We start from the raw sequence: 25,446 nt of genomic DNA on the forward strand, positions 1-25,446 counted from the left end.
CAAGCAAAAGCACTGAGCATGATTGCACGGCCCTAACCTTTCTTTCTGATCAGGCTCTCGTTGGAAGCCAAATACACGCCTCGCTTGCAGTCGTTGGCGTAGAAGTAGGTCTCATCGTGTGTGACCAGTACTTTCTCATGCTCCCAAACCCTGGTAACCGCTCGTTCTGCTTCATCATCCTCATCATACCTCGTCATAAGCTCTCTGTGCTCAAGCATTCTCGTTGCCCATTCCTTGCGATAAATTACGACGTCTTCTCTTTCATGACCGTCGATGTATGGCGCTTGGGCTTTGTCTTCGATTTTAAACCCCCATTTCTTAAGGTATCGTCGTACGGTGGATTCAGATACGGCAATCCCAATGCGCTGTTCAGGGTTGGCCTCATCTAGTACGAGGTCATGTAGAATGAACTCTCGCAATGCAATAACTGTTCTCTTTTCGGGCTTTATTGACCTGAAAAAAGCAACGCATTTGTCCTTAATATGCTCGTCAGCAAGCATAGACGCGGTCTTGATGTGGGGTCCTTTGACAAAAGGTGTCAATCTCCCGGTTCTCAGATACTCGTTCGCCCAACCTCGGATCCTTTTCGCAAACCGTTGACCACGATTCCAATGCAGCGTGCTCAGCTTCTCAGATGCGCCTGTCTTCTCCTCTTTTTGTGATATCATCGTAAAGTAGTGATACAAAGTGGCGAAACGCGCTCTCTGCAAACGATCAACATCAGGCGTTTTTCGATATAGGTCTGCATAAGGCCTAAGCGCTGCGATTGCTGATTCGACTTTGTCGTCATCGGCCCGCTTTTCCTCTTCTTTCTTGATCTTCATCTCGACCCTCTTTTGCCAAAACATCTCATCCATGCGTAGGCAGCCTCGCTGCATTCTCTCTCTCTTTTCATCAGCCTTTTTAACTGTGCGCTTTGAGTCTTTGGCGTAATAGGTGTTGCGTCCTTTCTTATCAGCGCCAGGAACCCACATTAACGCGTCGCTCAGGCTTTTTTCCACGCTGACAAGGTCGACCTCAGGGATCTCCAAGTCGTATTCTTCGTTCTCGTCGTCTTCCGTGATTTCTTCTTCACTATCCTCGACATCGCTGACAGTCGCGTCTTCTTCGAGATCTTGTGTCGACTCCTGCTCTGCCACTTGCGTTACTCGTATCTGTTTGGCGCGTTTGCCCTCAACATAGTTAGATTTGCCAATTCTGGAGCGTTTTTTCGGTCTGGCCATGTTGAATTGGTGCAATGAAAGCTAATTTAAGTAATGTATAGAGGGATGGTATGGAAGTAAGGTGCTAAAATGCTAAGTTGCCCAGCTAAAAGTGACCAAATAAGGAAACTTCAGACGTTAATTGCTCAGCCAGTTTTTGAGCAAAAAAAATCAGTGGTAGTGGATTTTGTTCCTCTCCTCAAAAGCTTTCGTTTCCACTATCGTTTGCGGTGATCACGTGTGTTAATGAAAATTTATTAAGGTTTAAAGTCGGGGCTCATAAGGACCTTTCTAGCTGACTTGCACCTTATACATATAATAGAAGATAATCAATAACACAAAACAAAACAAAACAAAAAAAAAATAAAAATAAAAATAAAAATAAAAATAAAAAATTAACATCATATACACTTTCAAACTCGTCATTTGATCAACAAGTAATCAAGCCACAACAACCTGTCAAAGTGCCCCACAAAGCTTATTTGGAGCTGGTGGCACAAGTACACCGAGCTGCTCCAACCCCACAAGTACACGAAGGTGTACAATCTTTTCACACCTCGCTATTATGAAGGTGCACAATCCTTTCACACCTCGATAACCCGACAAGTGTAAAAACATTTCACACATCACTACCAGGAAGGTGCAAAATCACTTCACACTTCATTCGGGCCACCATTAATCTAAAGTATAAATACCCCGGAATCTGTGAATGAAACCAAAGAAAATATAATACCTAGACCACACTAAACAGCCTTAGCATGTCCCTCTTTTCGTCACCCTACGAACCTACAACTCCGGACTTTTCGGGCATGTTCCCGGATGCGATCTCGGTCAACAGCACCCCTGCCTGGGTTCACGGCGAACCTACACCGCACTCACTCGACACGACACCAGATACAACAAACAACACCCAACAACCGGCTCTGCAGCAATATCCCTCACCCTGGGGAGGTAATACCGACGCGCCTGATCCTCGCTTGGTCCTAAACAACAATGGACAAGTCGAGTATTGTTCAGTTGACCCGGAATTTGTACCACCCGCATTGGATCCAGAAGCTCGGAACCGCTGAGCCGAGATGGGCCTTTACTACGATCTCATACAAGATTGCGTGTCACTACACCTCTGGCAACAACAGCTAAAGGAGGATCTCGACACCAACCGCCACTTACTAGCAAATCGTATCGCACACTATCTAGCCATAGTACTGTCAAGAATTCCGAGCGAACTAGAACGCCAAGGAGCCATCCGCGTGTATCTTAAACAACACATACATGACACCTACATCACCGGTGATTCTAAGCTCCACGCTCTTATACATAGTTACTACAATACCTTGTCATCTACAAATACGTTTGCTTTCGCCCAGGACGTGCGTCCTTAAGGGGCCCAGGATATGTAACCTACCTTGTTGTCCCCAATACATTCAAATCAATAAACGGGCTCTTCCCCTTAGTATTGGCTTTGTAATCTACTTGTATCACTATCTGTCAGTTTACTCTCTATCATTTTCATCACAGACTTGGTGTAACTATGAGTGCAAATTTATCTCACACCTGCAACAATACGCTTACTGCGCAACACCACTCTTACTGCGAGTGCAAAAACAACTCACACCAGGTGCAAAACCATTTCGCACTACTGCGGTATCCATTGGATCAAGCACCAATTATATTAGATATAGATAGTGTATTAGAATTAGTATAAATAGACCAATATTTTGTATTGAATAATAAACAGGTCAGTTCTTTAGCTTCTCTTTCTCTTAACTTTAGCTTTTCCCTTTCCTATCAAAAGGATTGTCTTTTGTGGCTCTAGACGTAATAATTCCTGGTTGTTGAACTCCTACACTTCTATTTCATCTCTTTTGCTTAATACTTAGCATTTCACCCACATTTATCACCTTTTATTATACTATGGTGCCTGCCACCTAGAAACGACAAGTGGACATTTCAAAATTTTTAATTTCCGCCTCTATAAACTTCTATTTTTAGCTAGCGGTATTTATTCTTCGTCTGTGAGATCATCAATATCGAAAATTCGCCGGTGGGATTTATATTTCTTCACGGCTTTTTCTGCTTTTCGTCCAGTGAGTCCTTTCTCATATGCGTCAATATAGCGCCATGCTTTTCGCTCAAAGCGACGTATCATAGCTAAAGGAATGCTATCTAAATATTGTGTAATGTTTTGGGAGAGGGATCTGAAGCTATAATCACATTCTTCCCTGGCAATTCTCTTTACAGCACCCCAGTATCTTTCAATAAAGTTGCATTCGCAATGAAACTTGGGGTACAGATCGAATACATGGCCAGCATTTTCAACAGTTTTTGCAAGAGCTGTCACCTGTCTCCGAAAATCAGGATGGGACCCAAGAAGATGACGAGCGCAACAGCAGCTATCAGATGTACCAGGGCTGTTCTTACATGTCAACAATAGACCAGGAATCCATGCGCCACGCTCTTGCAAGATCTAAACCATTTTATAAATGATAGATACAGGACAAGATCTTGGTGCACAGAAAACATATATATCGGCATTAGCTTCAAGCTAAAAAAATATGATCACTTACTCTTTTGATGCCTTTGAACTTCAGTTGTCCATTATCATCTTTGAAATACATGTTTTGCGGCTTTGGTACCCTCCCATACCCGGAGAGCTCGGTATAAAACCATCCGGACTTAAAATGGTTGCCAGGATCGGCATCCGCGTCTGTGGGATGCAGACTCATTCTATTAACGCATAACGCATCTGGTGCAAACGCGTTATGATTGCTACTCTGGTCGAAGCAGAAAACAGCTACTTACGATCGTTAAAAACTCAAAATCAAGTAATATATAATATTCTCCCTTCACGTGCACATACCAATGCAATCGTCTCCATGTAGTGCATTGAAGATCGGGATGGCTCGCTCGCGTAACTGCTTCACCATATTCATGCTAGTCCAGTAGCCGTCCCTATTCGCGCCAGGATAGAAGATTGCTCTGGATTCCTTGAATTGGAGATCACCAAATCTTTCATCATCTGGATCAATCTTCAACGATCCATGGCAGGAGCACATAAAATCAGAAATCATTATTGATTGACCTTGACTTTTAGGTGTCAAAACGGTTTCTTCCTCAGTGAACCATGCAGATTTGACACCGTCGTTCGAATAGAAAATGCATTCGTCGTGTGTAACTAGCACATAACGGGTATCGCCATTACGTACAGTGTCCGGAACACACTCGATTTCCATACTCTCGCCAGTGTATGTGACCATATTTTTGGCGTATGTCAGCATTCTCTTGGTCCATTCCTTTCTATATTTCACCACATCATCTCTTTCGTGACCATCGTAAAAAACCTATAAAAGAATCTGAGCTCAGCCTACAATATCTGCTCGATCTGTACATCCACTCAACTTATAAATCCGTTCAACCGATATATCCACTCAATGCATATTGATAGTCAAATGGTAAAAAGCATTCATACGTACATTCTTCATATTTCTTCGGAATTTGTATCCCCACAAGTGCAAAGCTCTCGCAACTGTTCTTTCACCAATCGACACCGGCACACCGAGCTTTTGTGGGATGATATCTTCTTGCAGTTTTTTTCTGATCAGCTCCACTTTTCTTTGCTGTGGGGGCTGCTCTTTGATCCACTTGCAAATTGCAAGCTTGATATCCTCATCGGCAAGCAGAGAAATTCGCTTAGAATGCTTGCCTTGGCGATGAGCAGTTACTTTGCTAGTGAGAACATATGATTTGGTCCACGATCTGATTGCCCGACCCAAATACTGTATGGAACCACCACCTAATTGTTTCGCAATTCTTTCAGATTCGACGATTTTCTGTTTCTTTTGGCCTTGGTGCTCGATTAGATATCCCAGGAATTGCAAGACACAATTGTACCGTAGGACATCGTATGGCTTCATTTGGCCTGATGGCGACTGCTGGTTTCGGCTGGTCTGCATCAGTTGTTGCAAAGCCGCATGTCTCTCCTTCATTAGCGATTGATCTTCGAGAACGATCAAGGCTTCATCTGCAGCTGACAATGACGATGGATCGGTGGTCGATGACGCAGCAAAGAACTCTGTTATTTTTCGATGCTTTTTACCCAATGCAGCGAGCTCTCTTGCATTTCTACGACGGCGCTGTGCAGTTTTTTTGCCATTTCCTGTATTTGGAAACGACTGCAGTAAGAAGATGAACCAGTCAACAAACAAACTAGAAGAAATAAGTCAATCACACCTCTATAGTCTGGAAGGTAGTCATCACCATCTCTCCACTCAAGACTCAAATTGGTGGCAGAATCTACTAAGAAGAATAAACTTTAATTATAGATAAATCTTTTATATGATTAACTTTGTAAGAATTATAGCTTAAAAATTATATGAAAAATTTAAAAACCTTTATAATATATATCCTTTAATTATTCTTATATTAAAAAGAAAAGAAAAAATAGTTTATCTTTTTAAAAGTTATTTCTTTTTATTTTATTTATTTATTTTTTATTTATTTATTGATAAATCATTTAAAGTTTATTATTTTATAAATAAATTTAAAAAAGATATAGATTAAAAAAGATAAATTATATAAATGTTATATCATTAGATTGATAAATCATTTAATAATTAAAACTTTTAATGATCAACAAATATATCTTTTATTGATTAAAACATCCCCGGAATGGTAATGAGGATATTAAGTTACGGTAGTAACTTGCTCTCTCCTTAAGTTCTCAAGTCGTGACTTGCGAACGCGACTCTTTGGTTATTTCTCTAGAGAAAGAACTTATAACCTTCGAAACTCTATAAAAAATCTATGATTTTTGTCTTAGCAGTTTCATATTGATATTACTTTATAGATAAATCTTTATATTATCATTCTTTTATTGATTTATCATTAATGATTAGTCTTCGATAGATATTTCTTTTCATATTTCTCTATTGAAATTAGCAGAAATATGTAATATCTTTATTAAATTAATATCTTTTAATGGTTAAATGTGAAGCTGATGGAGGGCCCCTTTAGGGTGGATGCCTAGCTGAACATAATGAGTTATCTTTTTAATGATAAAAAAAATAAAAGATAAATATTTTAGGATGAAACATTTAAGGGTTTAAACTTTATAAAAGAAAAAACTTGATATATCTTTTTTAAATTCTTTTGAAATATCAGAATTTTTGGGCATGGGTAGCATGCGGAAGGGTGGGAGGAAAAATTCTGATATTTCTTTTTCTTTTAATTTTTTTAACTTTTATAGATACATCTTTTATTGATATATCTTAAAAAGATAAACTTTTTAGCTGATCGGTATATCTTTTAGGTGATACAAATCCTTTATATTATGATTACCTTTTTTAATTGAGAACATAAATAGATAATGATTTATCCTTAATATTAAAACTTTAAAAATATAAATCTTTTTTTTAAAAGACTTTTTAATGTTTCATATTTAAAATGAATAAACTTTTATTCATATATGAAACATTTAAGGGGTATAACTTTTTAAAGATAAGGGGAATAATCTTTTTTTATAGATAAATCTTTTATATGTTTAACTTTGTAAAGATTATAGTTTAAAGTTTATATGAAAAATGATATAACCTTTATATGATATATCTTTATATATTTCTTTAATAGAAAAATAATATAAAATAGATATATCTTTTTTAATGTTATTTATTTTAATGAAAATTCTTTTATTTAATCGTTTATCTTTTTATTATGAAAAAAAATTTATTTTTTTGATTATTAACTTTTAAAATATTAATGATTAAAAAAGATAAAATATATAATGTTATATCATTTGAGTGATAAATCATTTAATGATTAAAACCTTTAATGATAAATAAATATATCTTTTATTGATTAAAATACCCCCCGGAATGGTAATGAGGATATTAAGTTACGGGAGTAACTTGCTCTCTCCTTAAGTTCTCAAGTCATGACTTGCGAACGCGACTCTTTGGTTATTTCTCTAGAGAAAGAACTTATAACCTTCGAAACTCTATAAAAAATCTATGATTTTTGTCTTAGCAGTTTCATATTGATATTACTTTATAGATAAATCTTTATATTATCATTCTTTTATTGATTTATCATTAATGATTAGTCTTCTAAGGTTGTTGCAGAAACTCCAAGCAGCTGCCAGTCCTCTGCATCAGCAGCGTCTTGATTGGTACTTTCGGCAGTATCCTCCCACATTTCATCGTCGAAATCGAAAAGCTCATTGTATTCACTTTCGTTCACGTTATCCACAAGTGGTACCCAAGTAGGCTCATTAACGCTAGTAATGAGGGGTAGGATGACTTAATGTAAACAAACTACTCTCAAATGATTCTTAAAAACTGACAGTTCTCTTTGAATGCACAAGAAATTTACTTGAGTGTGTTCTTTGACTCTTGCATGCTTTTAAGGTGCTTCTGGCGCTTGTTGAGTCTCCCCATTGTATAGAATGTTTTGGAAGAAGAAGGAACAATAAAACTTTGTCATCCTACTTATAATTTACATGGCACCATTACAGTCAATGTTGATTGGAAGGCTGAGGTATATATTGCACCAGCGCTTATCACTAATGTTACACTACCTTCCTAATATGGAGATCGCCGATTCAATGTCATACACTAGTGTATGGTGGGGTGGACATTCTGACAAAATCCTCTGCTAAATTTTCGAATCTACCCCAACTTCGACGCTTTATTTCTCAATTTTTTTTGCCTGTAAGTAAATAAAAACGCTTCATAGAATTGCTCTTTGAGCCTCTCTCTATCGTTCTATGAAGCCAAAAAAGTAGGTTGTATAAGTGAAAAAAGTTGAAATAAAGCATCAAAAATTGGTCCAAAAATTTACGTTTCTAAGTGGCGGGCACCATATCCATCCTATTGAACAGGATTCGTAACTCTTACCCAAACTAAGACGTTACAGTATGATCACTATGTTTCTTATAGTTATGGATACAATTGAAAAACGTGGTGGTACTGCTACACATATTTATGCATTAAACAAACAATACGCCATAGTCTCGTTTCACATTCATCTCTCACCACCCACCATGCCATTTCACCTCCGAAAAGCTAGTCACTACCCGAGGGGTGGTGCAGGTGGGGTGGTGCAAATAGCCGTTCCCACGTCATTGACTCTCTGACTTTCAAAAGAAATTTGAATTGTGGGGGGGAAGGCAGCTCTTATATTGGTGGCAATATAAGTAAATTGCTGTACTTACCTTCTATTGAAAATTGGACCTGTGGCTGCCCGGTATCTAATCTGCAAGCATCTAATCCACCATTCTAATTACCAACAACTTGCAGCTAGAACATATTTCATCTTGCGACAAACCAGTGTTCCGTTTATTTCATTTAGACCGGTATATATATATATATATATTAAGAAATCGTAGTGTGCTGTATTTTTTAATGTAGAAGGATAAATAACTCTTTACTGCTTTTAGTACACCAATAACGTTTTTAGAGACTTGGGATTCGCTAACGACAACGACAATGGCAACAGCGATACCACAAATGCTAGCATCATCCACACTACACCTCCTACTGCTGCTACTATCACTACTATCACTACGACCTTGACCCACACTCTGCTACTGCTAATCGCAATATTGCTCGTGTTACTCCTCCTCCTTCCCGACCAAGCATCATCTTTATCAGTGATGATGAATCAACAACAGAAAGCGACTTCAATTCTCTTCAAACTGCAGTTCTATAAGATAGGGAGCAAAAATCGCACAACTTTGAAATAGAGATGCAATGGAGCCGGGAGCGTTGACGACGACTTATGTTACAACTAGAAGAAGAAGACAGGCGTTTTGATGAAGTTGCTGATTTATACAGAGCTAGCATAAGCGAACAGTAAGGCAACCAGTTCAATCAGCAACTGTTAGGTGGCCACAATAACGAATACCTCAGTGATGTAGCCCAATTACGCTGCAGACGCACATTGCTCACCACTTACTACGAAACAAATGCTAACACGCGACATGCATAACTATGGTTTCTATCTTTTTTTTTTCTATATAGGGGATAAGTCGGAATCATTTCGTTGTCATTATTATCTACAAATAACCTAATAAACCTTGATAAAGTAATACAATCTTAGATTATGATATAATTATAAAATATATTTGTTAAATATTAATAATATTCTAAACTATAACTATCTTAACTTTGAGAAAAATGTAAATATCTTATATTAAAATCTAGAAATAATTTAGAATTTTTAGAGAAAAAAAGATTTTGATAATTAAAATTTACCTTAAAAATATAATAATATTGTTTTTATTAAAACCCTAAAAATATAAAAAATAATGAATACATAAAATTTATATATTGCAAATAGCTTTTATTAATTGTATTTAATTATATTTATTTTCTTAATTTCTTTAAATTTTTAAAATTTCTAATATAATATTTGTAAAAATAATATTAAAGATAAAATGTTTGGAATAATTAATTAAAAACTATTAGAATAAGAATAATCTTAGAATTTTTATAGATCTTTTCCAATTTATAATTAAAAAACTTTAATAAAAGTATTTATATTTACTAATTAAATAAAGCTTTTATATCATCATAAAAACATTCTAAGTTACATTGATAAAATCCTTTAATATTAGGAAAAATATCTTCATATTTGCTATACAGGATTTTTCATCTCCTAGTGGACGTTTAAACTTTTATTTAGGCAGAGTGGACATGAATGTTAGTCTGAGTGGATGTGAACGAAAGTTAATCTGGACATGAATAAATAATTAATCTGGACATGAATAAAAATCGAGCTGGACATAAATGAAAATCGAGCTGGACATGAATAAAAATCCATCTAGATATGAATGAAAATCGAGCTGGACATGAATGAAAATCCATCTAGACATGAGCTGGACATGAATAAAGATCGATCTGGACATGAATATACATCGACCTGGACATGAATATAAATCGATCTAGACATAAGTAAAATCAATCTAGACAAAATAAAAATCAATCTGTACATGAATGAAAATCATTCTGACAAGAACAATAATCAATTTAAACATGAATAATAGACAACCTGGACATAATAACAGTCAACCTAGACATAGTTTTAGTCAACTAAGACATAATTAAAGTTGAAGTAGATAATATATTAAGTGTAGCAGAGCAGAATATATGAGTACTTAAGATTTTCAATTCAAGTCAAGACATGATAGAAGTTAAGCAGTACAAAGCCAATGTCAAGATATAGTAGTATGGCTGTTTCACTCGTGACAAGAAGCTTGTAGGCTAATGTACAGGAAATGGTAAGGGTGCGTCAGAGACTCACTGTGCACATAAGGCATAAGCCTATTTTGCTGCTGTGGGAATAGGGCCTGAGCGTTTCCCCTCATTTCACTTTACCCGGGTCGAGTTTGAAACAAATTGGAGGCTGGTGGCAGAGGTAGGTGGAAAGTGTGGGGTTTGTTAGCAGCAGCAGGGATCTTTTTTTTTCTCATTACCATTCGCCATGGCAAATCAACAGCTGCGACGCACACTTGTAAATGGCTCCTACTCTCTTCACGATGAACAAAAAATAAGGAAAATAAAACGGCGCAATCTACGGATTTTTTGAAAAGCGAAATGAAGGTAACTGTTTTCTTAAGAAAAGCATGGGCTCAAGATTTGTAAGGAGTAGACCGCCGTTACTGCTGCTTAAAGAAAAAACGCTGAGTAAGTGAACAAGGGAAGGAAAAGGTTATCGGTTGTGCTTGAGGTATAGCTTTAGTGGAGATATTATCATTCAGAATTACTGCTTCTTTCTCATTTTCTCTGTATATACTTGATGCACCATCTTGCACCAATCCAACGTCAAACTTACGTGTGTAATACAACATCGTCCTCTACCTGCACAAACCATTCGTACCCACAACAAGAACGATGCAACAATTTTCTTCTCCATTACTCATACACAATTATATACAACATGACGCTGATCCGCCATTGACTTGTAAAATATACAGCCTGACGCGATTACTTTTACCTTTTGCATATACCAATGTTAACATCGCCGGTCTTTATGGAAAATGAGCTGTAGATAGCAGGAAGGATAACTGATGGGTTTCTTTCCTTTTGTGTTGCTGTGGATTGGATGAAAATCAAGTATGTTGACCGTTATATAAGAAAGACAACGAAGAAGGTTCTACAAGAGTCATACAGGTGCGAAGGATGTTGTTTCGTGGTGAAGGATGGTTATTGTAATTATTGATATTGCGTGGCAGAGCATCTGGTGCCATGCACAGTCTCGCGTTTGTGAGCCCATTTGTAGGAACACAATTAATTATGATTTTACATGTAAGGATGATGATGTACCTTGCGGAAGTGCTAGAGGTGCCGAAGTGGTTGTTGATTGGCGCCTGTCCAAGTCACTTTGCACTTGCAAACGGTGTTGCATCTCAAGCAATGCCACATTCTCTGCAGCAGCCACGTTTGCCAAGAATTTACCATGCTGGGCAGCAACTTGGTCTTGTTCCGCCTGCAGAATAGCACCTGGAAAGAGATGACGCCCAGGGCTGACACCTATAATTGACGAGTGGTGAATACATTTCAATGATAGGTTGTGAAATTATGAGAACAAAGATAATATACCAAGAAAATCATGCCACATTTCTGAAGCATTAAAGTACTCCTCTATTGCTACAGAAGAGAGTGCATGCGAGTCTGTTGTTGCCTGTGCGTAATTGTGTGTGGCAGTTCTGGACGAGTGGCCTGCCTGCAGGTCCACTGTATAATTTCTGCTGTGATGTGCGCGCAAATGTTGGATATGATATCGTGAGAATGCAATGGACACATGGCGATAATCTTGAAAGCTCAAACGAGAAGGAAGGAGCAGATGCCAGCGGGCTTGGAAATGCGTGCGGAGAAGGTCGGCCGACATTTTTGCACCGTTGCACACAAAGAAGTATGCCATTGTGTCAAGCATTTTTTGGTTTGAATTTGAGCATTCATAAATGAAGAGGCTAGCGAAATAAATACAGTTGGACATTGCATGGTAGACTTTTAGAGTGAAATGTGGATACCTTTCTATTGGTCGGATAAATATGATATAGTGGAGGAACAAGCAGACAAGAGAGTGAAGAATGAAACGGGCGATGGCTTGGTCTCGTTGCTTGATATTTCGTGTTTTCTGATATGTGGTTAGAAGCATCAATGTTTGATGTTCGTTTAACCAATACAGGTTGCGTGTTGTGTGTGTTGTGTTTTGAAGTAAGGTGCCTTCTAGCTCTGTGGCCCGAGCTGTTTGGCCATATATAAGATGCATGAGCATGAACTAACCACGTTGGATTTGTTCAGCTGTTGTAATGAATGATTTGATGGCGGACGGATTGTATGTAGTGCTGTTGTTACTTATATGTTGAATATAAGTATGGGGTAGGCGTGGTGTGCTGTGTATGTGATGAAGGATGTGGCCAAATTGATGCCGGAGGTTGTTCTTTGGGTCATGAAAAATGAATAATTGATGTCACGATTGTTGAAATTGTCGTATAGGTGGATTGGTTTATTGTTGCGGAATTGAAGGAGATTGTCAAGGTCGATGTTGAAGGTGAGTTTATTAATGTTTTGCTGTATACTGGTTCTTAAGTTGGTGACTAGGAGACGCAAATCATGTACATGAATGCTCTCGTTTGTTTCGACCATAGCAAGTGACAGATGGTTTGTGTGTGGTGTCCATATTATTTTGTCAGTGACAAACTCTGATGAGTCAGAGATTGATGCAATCTGGCTGTATTCGGCAATAGCAGTATATGCAGACGACTTGCCATCGATCAAGAAATCTTGGCACGGATAACACTAATGGGGCCACGCCGTCCAATGAAACTAGACCTTTACATTTAAGCTCTTCCAATAAAACCTGACCTTTACATTTTGCGTGTAACAATTTTCTGTGAGTGTAACAGTTTTTTGAAACAGAGAACACCCTCTGCGCCCACTGCGCCTACGGCAACGGCATCTGCTGCATAATAAAGTACGACTGTCAAGTCCTTCTGGTAGTGTCAAACTCTTATTGTCATTTTTCAACCTTTATACTCTTCTAAACACTTTACTCTCAATTGTACCATTTCTAATGCCATTGAACGAGAAAAAACGCGGTCGACCACTACACAGAAAGAACGCACCGGGCCACAAGGCAGGAAGACCACGAAAAGATGAAACAAGGTCGACTGACTTGCCAAAAGGGCAACAAACACTCAATTTCAACAAAAACGGCTCCAATCTTGCTGAGCCTATTGAAGATTTTGGCAATGATCAAGATCTGTATGAACCTGAAATCGTCGTACCTGAAACCAATGATTCCGCGGAAAACCAGTCCACGACAGATATTGCGACGGAGACTGTTGTTGGCGTCGACGAGTTGTTATCAATCCGTGAGCTACTGAACAACAGGAGCAGCAAACAGCTGAGGTTGATAATAACAGCGCAGATATGGAGTTTGACGACGATTACGTTGACGAAACTGCTCCTATACCAGAAGATGATCTGCCTGAAGGTGAAGAATCGGATAGCGTATTGAAAAAATACTTCCTTGAATTACAACGACGCTTCCAAGAGAAAGACAACGGATATCCAAGGGAATATCGCAACGGTACTTTTTGGGTGACTCCAAAGGATCCTTATTTCGCTTTAATGGATAACCTTGACCCAGACGAACTTTACAAACCACGCGTGTTCTTATGGTTTCCTCACCTCCTTGTCAAAAACTTCGAGTCATTAAAATGTACTCTCTGCAAGTCGAATCTTAAAGTCAAGGGATACACAAAAACACCATGTGCACGTCGTGTGGTCGATCTTGACAGGTACTAGTTTCATTTACATAGTGACATTGTACTTGTCATTGTGCTTACACTACATTACTATATCTTAGCTGCTTTTATATTATGGGCATGCGTTACGAATGTACCAAAAAAGAATGTGGAGCTACCATAATCAGCAACGATCCAGATATAATCCGACAATTACCTTACATGTTGCAATGTGAATATCCTGGTTACATGACTCATCGCTGCGGCCTAGCAAAAACAGTTGGTGATTTGTATCGACCTTGTGTACAAAACTCGGTGGGACCCAAACGTTTCCAAAAGATTCTGCGTGAAATGCACTGGCTTAAATACTCCAGAAGAAAATTTCAGTATTATCAAGCCGTCCTCTTTCGACGCCTCAATCCAACTGTGTCTCAGACAGGAAACAACAACGATGCGAAACGTTTTTCTGATTTCAATGATCAATCCAAATATGCCGGTCGTATACCATCACCACAATATTTCCGTACATTTTATACTGTTTTTATCGGTGAAATACGACGACTATTGGACAGGCAGATTGAGATCCTTGACGGTGTTTATTTAAAAGGTGATCACACGTTCAAGTTGATCAAGCTCATGAGCAAGATAAACGGCCAACAAGCTTTCGCTGCCCTCTATACGGTACTGAACGAATATGAGGAAGTACGCCTTCAATTCCTTGTGCCATCCAAGGCATTATATCACTTACAATACGCATTTGATGCAATGCGTAACGCGTACGATTTATATGGTTATGAGCATCCGCAAGTTTTTTTTTACGGATAATGTAACCGGTGATCAACAATTTCTAAAAGACGCGTTACCATCACTTACAAAGGATGTTACGCCAGTTATCGAAAAAGAGCCAGAAGCTGTACTCAATGCCCGTACATATCCGTTACTCCAAATTCCAGATCATGTTGGCGTTCACTGCATCCGTAATCCTGAGGAAATTGACTCTTCTGTTACCTTGCTTCTTCGACAAGCAGAAGCATCGTCTTCAATTGGCAATGGTCAATCTGAATATAAGTCACAAGCAATTGGATTGGATTGCGAATGGCCATTCAAAAGAGGAAACCGGCGTGGAAAAGTTGCTACTATACAACTTGCATACGATGACACGGTGCTGGTATGCTGCGTCAGCCAGTGTGACAAGTTGCCGACTTCTTTAAGTGCTCTACTTTCAAGTAACCGAATCTTGAAAGTCGGCCGTAATGTGAGCAAGGACCTCAGCAACATCGAAGAAGATTTTAATATACGATGTAAAGGAGCATGTGAACTCGGTGCATTTTGCAAGAGCCAAGGCGCGATTCAGGATGGAAGGATGGGATTGAAGAATATGTGTGAAGTGATATTCGGACGAACACTTTACAAAGGTGATGATGTCCGTCAAAGCAGCTGGGATGCTCTGGACCTTACGGAGGATCAAGTGCATTATGCGGCATTAGACGCGTGGGCCTCTTTACAAGTTTTCGAAGAAGTGAGAAGCCATGGTGTCATTGGACTGCCCATCTCTCAACCTACTGAAGGTAATGTTTATTCAATATAGCAAAAGTTGATACTCTTATTCTTTTTCTGATTGATCCTGTGGATGCTTTTATTAGGCACTGATATCTCATTTCATCCTGGGCGTATGAAGGATGCTGCTGCTTATGGGGAGATAGCAAAGCAATACAACGAGTTGAATGGAGTCCAAGTCAAGAAAAACCAAGTCATCATCACTGTTAAAAGAGTCCTTATCCCTGGTGCAATGATAGCCGCACACGATAAATGTTTGCGTAGCTTTGAGAGACCGAAATTCCAAGTTATCGTTAGGTTAAATGAGCTACGCACATATAAGAAAGTATCAGTCCAACATGAAGAATTACCAAGTCCTCCTTCGACAGCAGCGGTGACAACTAGCTCAAGAATACCAGAAGAACTTGATCCGGACACAGAGAACGTATATATACACTCACTTCTCTTCTTTTGCTTTTTAAACACGCCAATTGATATTAATGCATTCTCTGTATATACAAATATAAGCTGCTATTGCTGACGAAGACAGCGATGAATCGATTGATGGAGAATGTGAGGACGATATAGAAGCAATCGACGATGAGGAAAATATTCAAGTATTATCATCGGGCATCCATGAAGAAAGCCAGCAATATGGCCATCGACAATTCCAGCAACTTCGCGACGGCCAACACACCTCACCAAACAGCACTAGTGGACCCATTCGATCAAGAATCCTAAAGGATATTTTTCACCTGATGGACATAATCAAAGTGTCAAAAAAGCATGGTCTATCAAAGATATTTTCACGCGCTTTCCGCGATGCACTTTTTATCATTGACAAGAGTGATAAAGAAAAAGTGAAGAAGGTACTAGCAAAACAAGGAACCACGTGGAATAAGAAGCTTGGTGAAAACCCGAATTGGATTTTCCGTAGGGTTAGACGTAAGTTTATCATCGTTAAAGCTACACATTTTATCCATGACGTAAGATAAATCCTGACATATATGTACGATATTGTTAGGTGTTGTACCGCCTCCCGAAGAACTGTATCCAACAGTCAAAAAGTTGTTTGAAACATACGGTCCATTGATTTGCGCTAGAACAGGTCGTCCTTTGTTCGACTATGACAACTGGCGACAAGCAAAAAATGTGTTGACAATCATTCATCAAGGCCATGTATCTGATCCTCCCGGAATTCCATTTTATTTCGTTAAAGGAAAAGACAAGGATGGCTTAACTCTGTATCGCTGCACTCGGGGAACCAACTCCCTTGAGGGAGGAATTCATCAGAATCTGATCAGAAGTTTTGGCTCATTTGGTGCCAGTGTAGAGCTTGTTGAATCTGCTTTGGCGGATTATCGCCTACGGCACAATACTAATGTAAGTTATTCATCACTACGTTGTTCGAATATTTGAAAATCTTGAATGTGAATATAAATACGATTTTTTTGACTGTAGGCTGGATCTCTTAATCGATATGGTCGTGTCCATGATGGGCATTATGACCCTTGGTTGGATCAATATATCAACGAACTGGAAATCGCTCTTAATATACAAGGTACACAACCTGGTCTGCATCAAAACCCGCTTCACGTCTTATCGTCCTACGAAACATTTGGAATATCACCATTGCCAACTGATATGATGGCGAATTTTGGGATACAAGAGCAATCTCGCATCCAACCTGCAACCAATATACGTGAAACATCATCTTTCGAGATTTCTACACTTATTATCATCAATAGTTCCACGAGCACAATATAAGTTTATTGCTGCACGCCAAAAAGCAGCGCACGCTTTGGTGCCAGTTCATACGCCATCCGAGAAAGACTTATTCACGGATCTTTTAGACAAGCATTTCCCGCATCACAAATCCAAATCCGTCGATTATGTCAGGCTTACAAAGATTTGGTCACAGCATGTCAATGGAACAGAAATATTTTATAAAGCACCAGAGCATTTACGAAGCCGACATAATCTTACCAAAGAAAAAGATAATACCGATAAAACAATCAAAAACAACAAAGAAGAACTGGACGAAATGCGCAATACACTCAACTCCTCGTCGAGAAAAAGAGCAGCTCCATCTCCACAGCAACAACAACCATATCACCAAAGTCATCCCGCACTCAGCACTTCCAGTCACAGAATGCACCAGGCGAAGTCATTCATACCACTTCACCAAGCTCCCTTTTAACGCGCCCAATATCTAACACTAGCATCCGACCACAACTCCCTCCTATCCTAGCACAACAGCTAAATCAGCCGATACAATATCACACACAAAACCAAGGCCACGCTATATCTCAACAGCAGCAGTCATTATTCACATACCAACAACAACAGCAACCGCATTATCTTTTACAACAGCAGCAAATGCATTTAACCAACTTCCAACAGCAGCAACTACCTCTACCACAGTATACTTTTGTGCAGCATCCAAGTTTAAATCCATATCAACCACAATATCAAACGCATACTTCGTTTCAACATCAACTACGAAATCCAAGTGGTATTCATCCTAATATACAACCAATAATACCGAAAAACATAACAAGTAGCAACTCTTCTGCCAGCACCAATATACTTAGTGGGCTGCGTAAGTGGCACGAAAAAACATGCAAGATATGTAAACGATCAGACTGGAACGGCAAAAACAAAGGTGCTCAAAATTGCCAGCATATGTGCGCATGGTGTCGCAAACCGAACTGCCTTGGCAAAACAAGTGGCGCACAATACTGTCAACATATCGACGATTAGCTCTACATATTTAATATCATTTCAACACCATATTGCTATCATTAACTATCTCTGAAACGTTCTCTTAAAGTATAGAAAATAAGCTCCTCTCTCAACGCCCTTCTTTCATTGTTATCCAGCATATAGTATGTCTGCTATCATATTTTTATCCAATACAATCTTCTTCCTATAATAACAATTGATTTATGCTATATATTAGTTAATTCCTTTTTTTTTTCAGAAAAGTTCCCCTTCGGGGAACTTTTCCAAAAAAATGAAATTAATTCCCTTGGCCCCATACATACTACCCGAGCCGAAATCTTGGTAATTTGTGGTAAAGCTAAAAAAGAGTTTATTATGCAAGTGTGGAAGGTGTAATATAGAATGGAAAAAGCAAAGAACTTACACTGTAATTAAGTTTTGATTTGTATGGCATATGTAAATATTATTAAGTAAAAGTAAGCGGAACCAGTACTTGATCTGCGAAATAAAAGGTGCGATGGAGCTGACATCTTTGAACTGCCCATTGAATTGCAAGGACGAAGCAATAACAAACCGAGCAATGGTATATCCGTTGGTAGCGACATCAAAAGGTTTTTCTTCTTTTAACAAAGCAATCCACAATTTACAAATTTGCGATTCAATGTTTGCAGCAGTCTGTGATGACAATTGGGCTAGATTGACATTTGCTGATAGCGTTGCAATATTGGTGAGGATCGTATCAATAGTTGAAGACCAAGTACCCAAAACAGAAGACCAGTGAAACGACGGATGTGAAGTAAAAAGGTTAATAGATTGGCACCAGTTTGGGTATACCGTTGGATAGTGGGCCGCTCAAGTTAGTTGAATCCATGATCAGGGAGTGGTTCGGAGAGCCTAAAGAAAGCAAATAAGTTAGAGTGGATGACTGAAACAAAGTAGATAGTTTCGACATTTACTTTTTCTGTTTAAGATAACGACGAAGGGTATAGTCTTTTTCATGAATACAGTTGTGCAAGCGGACAAAAAGCTACTTATTAACTTTTGCTCCAACTTTTAGTACATTTTCCTCTGCATGGATTTTCTTTATTAAATCATAGATAGTGACAGGGATGTTTCTTGATGTGCGCTTAGGATGTTGTTTTTAGTGTTGGTTGTGTGCTATAAAGAGAATAGTGAGCAAGTTGACAATACTATAAATGTAGAATAGCTATCAAAGTAAAAAAAAAGTACCTGTTTCCCACTATTCGACAATGTCATACCACTTTGTGTGAGTAAAAAACCATGGGATCAGCTTACGGTCAGTATCAATGTTTGACGTTTGGCCAAAGGCAGGTTCCAGACGAGTAAAAGCATTGGCAATGATTTCATGATTGCTTAATAATGATACATCTGGTGCAGGTACAGTGACAGTTGGTTGCTCAGTTAGTGCAGCTACTGGTAAATCACAGTTTTGACAGTAGCGCTGCATTACTTGAAAGTGGGTAGTTTTGAACCCACAATGGCATTAGACACATCGCTTAGCATCGACTAGAAGTGCAGTTACATTTCCTATAAAGTCATCAGTATTTCAATGTAATATAAAAGGTAAACGTCATAGGAAAGATACATACCGTTATAGTTGGGATACTTGATATTTACTTTTTTCTGGTGTGTTTTGCAAATGTGTCGCTTACGAGCAGATTTTGAAGAAAAATATAAATTACACTCTTCAATTCCACAAAGCACGCCTGAATGCTGTGTGGGTTGCGATGTACCCGGCTCTGTACTGTCGCTTTCAGTACCGCTGTTGTTGCTAGATTCACTTTCTGAACCACTAGATGTTGAGGAATGTGCTGAACGACTAGGGCTATAGTCACTGCCGCTATCAGGTATGTTTGCATCAATGATTGTTTTATGTAGACGGTGGGTAAAGGATGATGTTGATGAAGGCAGAGCTAATTGGCGATGAGATGCCTGGGCAGACTGTGGTGCAGAAGAGATCACAGGAGCAGGACGTCTTTTGAAAACTATGAAATTTAACTCATAGTTAAAAGAAAATAAAAAAGTTATAAATTATTTATAAATTATAATATTCCTTAATTTAATAACTTTAAAAAAGATTTATTTAAATAAAGATATTTTTTTTTAATTTGTAATTTTTAATGTAATTTGTAAACTCTAAAAAGATTGACAATCTTCATGAATATGAAAATTCATAAACTAGCGGAATGGTAATGAGCAAGTCCCTTCTCTAGCCGAGGAATACTTGGACGAAGGCTAGCTTGATAGAATAGAACAATATCATAAATTTACAGTTTACTGTAAAATTTATATATATTATTTATTCTCCTATGTAGATGTAAAAAATTAGAGATTGTAAAAGAGTAAAATGACTATAGATACATACTTTTGCTTGGAGTACCCAGTTTGCGATTATCTGAAGTGTTTTGAAAGTTTGACGATTGAATTATTTTTAGTAAGTAGAAAATGATAGTGTGAATACTTTTATAAGTTTACCTTGACTGATATCTGAACGCTCTGAAATTGCAATTGATGACTTTTGGGTAGATTGCAATACCGGTTGCTGTGTACGTACAGCACTGGGCTGAGCCCGGAACTTTCCTTTTTCCAAGGCAGAATGACGAGGAGCGACTAGCGGCTGGTTTGTATGAGTACCAGAGATACTAGAACCAGCATTTCATACTGGAGAGCTTGATTCTATAACCTTTCTCTTTTTCAACAAAGGAGGGGAAGCAGTCTTGGGAGCTAAAAAAAGAAGTGCATTTTCATTTTCAGAGAATCAGATGTAAATAGGAAAGAAAAATGAGAGAGGAATGATATTTACAAGTAGCAGCCTCTTGGGATTCGTCCCAGCTAAAATCCGAAGGAAGACTTTCCAAGGAGTTTCTACGTTCCGGACAAGGTGAACAGTTACCCTGGCGCACAGGGGGCAAAGCAATAGCTGGAGAAGCCAACAAGGGAGACGATTAGGCAGCAGGCAAAGCAGGGAAAGGCTCTTGCTGCGGCAGCGAAGGCGAAACTGGGTCCTTGATAGGCAACTGGCTGTTACTAGTGACGAACGACTTTGCAAACGAAGCCCACAAGTGGACCTTCGAGGCGTACGAGTTGGAGTTGTTGGTGGACATGTTTGATTTTATAGAGGTTTTCTTGAAAAAGCTATTAATAAACGATTAGTATAAGTATTTACATCGGAATCACGTAAAAAAATAAAGGGAAAAAGATGATTTTCAAATAATGGCTAAAGAGTGAAAATGTAACTGAATGGCAGAAATTGAAAGAGAGGAGAAAAATCCACCTAAATGTCCCAAAAGGAAAGAAGGGAGAAAAATCTACTAAAAGAATGGAAGGAGAAAATGAGAGGGGAAAACTCTACTTAAAGAACAGAAAAGGAAAGAAAGGGGAAAAATCCTCCCAAGTGACTGAAAAGGAAAGAAAGGAGAAAAATCCACTAAAATGACTAAAAAGGAAAAAAGGAGAGAAATCTACCCAAGTGACTAAATAAGAAAGATCCACCAAAATGACTAAATAGGAAAGAAGGGAGAAAAATCTACTAAAATGACCAAATAGGAAAGAGAGAGGAAAAACCCACTAAAAAGACAGAAAAGGAACTAGGACTTTTATATAGTAAAGAGCAGCTGTACACTCACATTTTAGTAACTAAAAGTTGGGGGAAGGAGAAAAGTGTTTCAAACGTTGGCTCTTTATATACTGATGCGTAGTGGGATAAAATGATGTTTTTAGTATCTCCGTAACTCTGCATTTCAGTAGTACACATGACTTTTGCTATTCCCTATTTCTACCACTTCATTGTTATTCATCATTCTTTACCCTTTTTCTTTACTCTTGATATCGCACATTTATCTGTAACTTTGACCAGTCTGTAGTACTGGTGAGTATATCTTATCCAACTTAACAATCCAGTCCAATATTCTAACATATCAAATAAAGGTCATTTTCTGTGTCTTAAATTTATTACGGGTCAATACTTTTTTCTGACTTTAAAAACTGAGCTTTAAAGAGATGGTGACTGGTTTTGATAGATTGCAGAAGGTTCTACAGTATCTTAATAATTTTTTCAAAAGGCTATTGTTTGCTATATTTTTTTGTTAAGACATGTTTTTTATTTAAGACATTGATGATTTTATTTGGTGGAAAAAGAGAAGAAAGTTATGATGGAAAGGGAGAGAGAGAGACAAAATGTATTCTCTAATGACCAAAAGTATGATAATAACGGCCATAGGCACGTTCTGACTCTTAGCTTCAGCCATCATATTTACTAATGACTGAATATAATGTAGGAAGAAGCCAACATTCTCGAATGATGTTAAGTAGTTCATTGTAGGAATTATTGGTGTAATCAAAGGACGCAAAGGAGAAAAGTCATTTTCCTCCAAATAGGCCTAGTTGTCTGAGGAGAACTAAAGAAAGTATGTTAGTAAAAAGGAGGGTAAGAAAGAAAAAGGTTACGTACAGAGAGGAAGAAAGGCCAGTTAAACTTGTCTGAAAAGAGGATTGGCTAGGCGCCAGCTTGCTTATAGAAAGCCAGCATACGATAACCGATGGTTATTGTATGGCTAGGCTTGGCAGATCTTAGCAATCCAACTAGAAAAAGAGGAATTAGAAATAATTTGTGTAAGTTTGTATTTGGGAAGTACCTTTAGCCAATTCATTCAGTTTTCTCTTGTAGCCAAGTTGATCAAGGCTACCACTATTCTTGTAATGCAAGTATGCACACAGGATAGCTCGGATGGACTTGATTAATTTTTGGTCCAAAGCTTCAAAGGGGGTTCCACTGATTGCGTGGTTGATAATTTGCTCTAGTTGCTGCTCGTTGTAGTTACGGATATAACTAAAAAAGTTGACGCCTTCTATATCTTTGTCTCTGTGAATGCAACAAGCTGATGCAGTAGCAACCGTAGTAGTATTGAGCTCGAGGATGACCGAAGTGAGAGGAGCACCCTATTTAGGGGTAGCCAAAGTATGGAACTTCTTGTAGACTATACTTGGATGAAGGAATATTAATAGACTGAGAAATAATGGGATAAAGAAGGGTTACCTTCAGCTAGTTGGTTACTTGTGGACCAAAAATTGCGGTAGAAGGGGTCCTCGCACATTGCTGCTTCCTAGGGTTAGAATTTCTCAACGTCGGAGCTACATGTTATTTAACTTTAGTAAGGAAATGATCATTTTTAAGTATTAAAAATGCTTACGCTTCATCTTTAGTAGGAGTCAAGTAGACAACTTCTTCTTCGACGTCTTCTTCTTCTACGTCTTCTTGTTCTTGTTGTTGTCGCTGTTGGACCAGAGCTTCACAATCAGCCTCCATTTGCATAAGATCGTTGAGATCTGCGAAGTAACCTCTAAGGGCCTCCTTGGTAGTTTCAACTGGGACTAATATAAGTATGTAAGTATGTGATAATTTTGTAGTTAGCAGTTACTTGTGCTTATCACGATCCATTGCCTCCAAAATGGCTTCGAAGGAGGGGTAAGTCTTAGCATTATGATTTTAGCAAAATGATTATTAGCTAAAAAATTATAAGTAATATAATTTTTAAATAATTATAATAAATCATGAAATTAATTTTTTGTTAAAAAAATAATTTCTTAACCCTTATGGTTATTCTCAATCACTAAGTTTAGGAAAAATCAGGCTAGAACCTTAGTTCGACGCCTGAAGTGAATGAAATGAACGGAGCTTGACAGAATAATAAAATATCATAAATTTGTTATTTATAACAAAATTTATAGATATTGTTTATTCTTCTAGTATGTGAGATGAGAAAGGCCTTGTGCCTTTCCATCTGTATGGTGTCACACACACACACACACTTGTTCATTTTAATAATATATAAAGTTAGCTCGCTACGCAAGCTTTTAGGAGGATGTTTACTAGTTGAAGTTTTTCATCTAAACTAAGCTTAACAAAATATTTAAGGTTTACAAAAGTTCCTCATGTTTACAAATTTATTATATTTTTAAAATTGAATATAAAAAAAATTGAATTTTAATTAAATATAGAAATATATTACAATAGATAACCAACAAATAGATGAAAAGATTAATAATGAAGTTAATAAAATTATTGTTAATAAGTGGATATATTCATAGCCATAAGTAATAATAATTTTATTAATAAGGAGATTATTTATAAATTTATAATTACTATTGTATTTCTAAAAAAAAATTGAATTTCTATTTATTAAAAAAGTAATAATGATGGATGTTAATAGCTTGATAACAAATGAGATTAATTCAATTCTTATAAATCATTGGATTTTTTTGAATAATAATTGGCCTGTTATTAATCATAAATATAAACATAGAACTGAATTAAAACATATAAATTATATAGACATCATTAAAAAAAATTAGTAGAAAAATTAGGATATATTGCTGTATTTTTCTTTTTGATAGTATTATATAGCAATAAGGAGTACCCTGGACCTTACTATGAAATTGAAAAAGGTTTATTCTTATTATACCATTTAGTTTCGGTATTGCTGGGAAAGAAGAAATAGATAAATATCTTCCGCAAAGTACATTTCATCGCTTTTATAAAAAATTTTGGATGGATGAAGATAATTATAAAAGGTTAAACAAAATTGTTAATGAGTCATTAGATACTATGTTTTCTAATATAAGATTAAGAATATTATCAGCACATAAATACAATCCTGATTTGTTTAAACATATTACTTTAATTCTTGACGGTCACGATTCAAGAATCAATTATGTGGATATAGAAATTAAGCATAGCAGATTATATTCTTACAAATTTAAAAAAAATGGATTAAGAACACAAATCGTTAGTGATATTAATGATATGATACTTTTTATATCCAAAAGTAATTTTTGTTCAGATAGTTCAGATGGTTCAATGTTTCTTAATATGAAATTATATCACAAAATGGATGATAAAGATACTATTGCTATCGACGGCGGATATACTTTGTTTGTAAACCAATTTGTAGATTTAGCTGTTGAAAAAGGTTATACATATAGTGATTCTAATTTTGTTTATCCTATTAGAAAAAATGTTAATGAAAGTTTATCTATAATTGAAGACCATTTTAATAAGACCTTTGGAAGTTTTCGTTCAAAAATAGAAAATCAGTTTTCAGAGTTAGGTAATAAATTTTATAGATTTAATAACAATAAATCAGTTGTTAGAATGGATAATATAAAGTTTTACAATTTACAATTTAAGGTTGCCTGTTTATTAAAAAATATTAGTAT

The 25,446-nt window shown here is 37.3% G+C and overlaps 3 protein-coding genes across 3 annotated transcripts; 2 read left to right on the forward strand and 1 right to left on the reverse strand.

Moving 5' to 3' along the window:
* Positions 1 to 1,980: 1,980 nt before the first annotated feature.
* Positions 1,981 to 2,585, forward strand: BDB00DRAFT_848915 (uncharacterized protein; the record flags this gene model as incomplete). The annotated part of the gene is made up of 2 exons (XM_053125339.1): positions 1,981 to 2,233; positions 2,279 to 2,585. The coding sequence occupies exons 1-2, from the start codon at positions 2,012 to 2,014 to the stop codon at positions 2,582 to 2,584; spliced, it is 528 nt and encodes a 175-aa protein (XP_052974552.1). The 5' UTR covers positions 1,981 to 2,011.
* Positions 2,586 to 13,274: 10,689 nt separating this feature from the next.
* BDB00DRAFT_877589 (uncharacterized protein) lies at positions 13,275 to 18,249 on the forward strand (the record flags this gene model as incomplete). Its single annotated transcript, XM_053127632.1, has 10 exons — positions 13,275 to 13,544; positions 13,595 to 14,004; positions 14,073 to 14,719; positions 14,805 to 15,518; positions 15,594 to 15,734; positions 16,015 to 16,431; positions 16,511 to 16,869; positions 16,948 to 17,047; positions 17,235 to 17,630; positions 17,738 to 18,249. 10 exons carry the CDS (start codon positions 13,275 to 13,277, stop codon positions 18,247 to 18,249), a joined length of 3,966 nt encoding a protein of 1,321 aa, XP_052974553.1.
* Positions 18,250 to 22,340: 4,091 nt separating this feature from the next.
* BDB00DRAFT_942386 (uncharacterized protein) lies at positions 22,341 to 23,709 on the reverse strand (the record flags this gene model as incomplete). The annotated part of the gene is made up of 5 exons (XM_053129400.1): positions 22,341 to 22,628; positions 22,682 to 22,812; positions 22,866 to 23,059; positions 23,421 to 23,601; positions 23,649 to 23,709. The coding sequence occupies 4 exons, from the start codon at positions 23,707 to 23,709 to the stop codon at positions 22,727 to 22,729; spliced, it is 522 nt and encodes a 173-aa protein (XP_052974554.1). The 3' UTR covers positions 22,341 to 22,628; positions 22,682 to 22,726.
* Positions 23,710 to 25,446: the final 1,737 nt, after the last annotated feature.

The sequence above is a fragment of the Zychaea mexicana genome (assembly GCF_025766255.1).
Source record: "Zychaea mexicana strain RSA 1403 chromosome Unknown BDB00scaffold_112, whole genome shotgun sequence".
Taxonomy (NCBI): domain Eukaryota; kingdom Fungi; phylum Mucoromycota; class Mucoromycetes; order Mucorales; family Lichtheimiaceae; genus Zychaea; species Zychaea mexicana.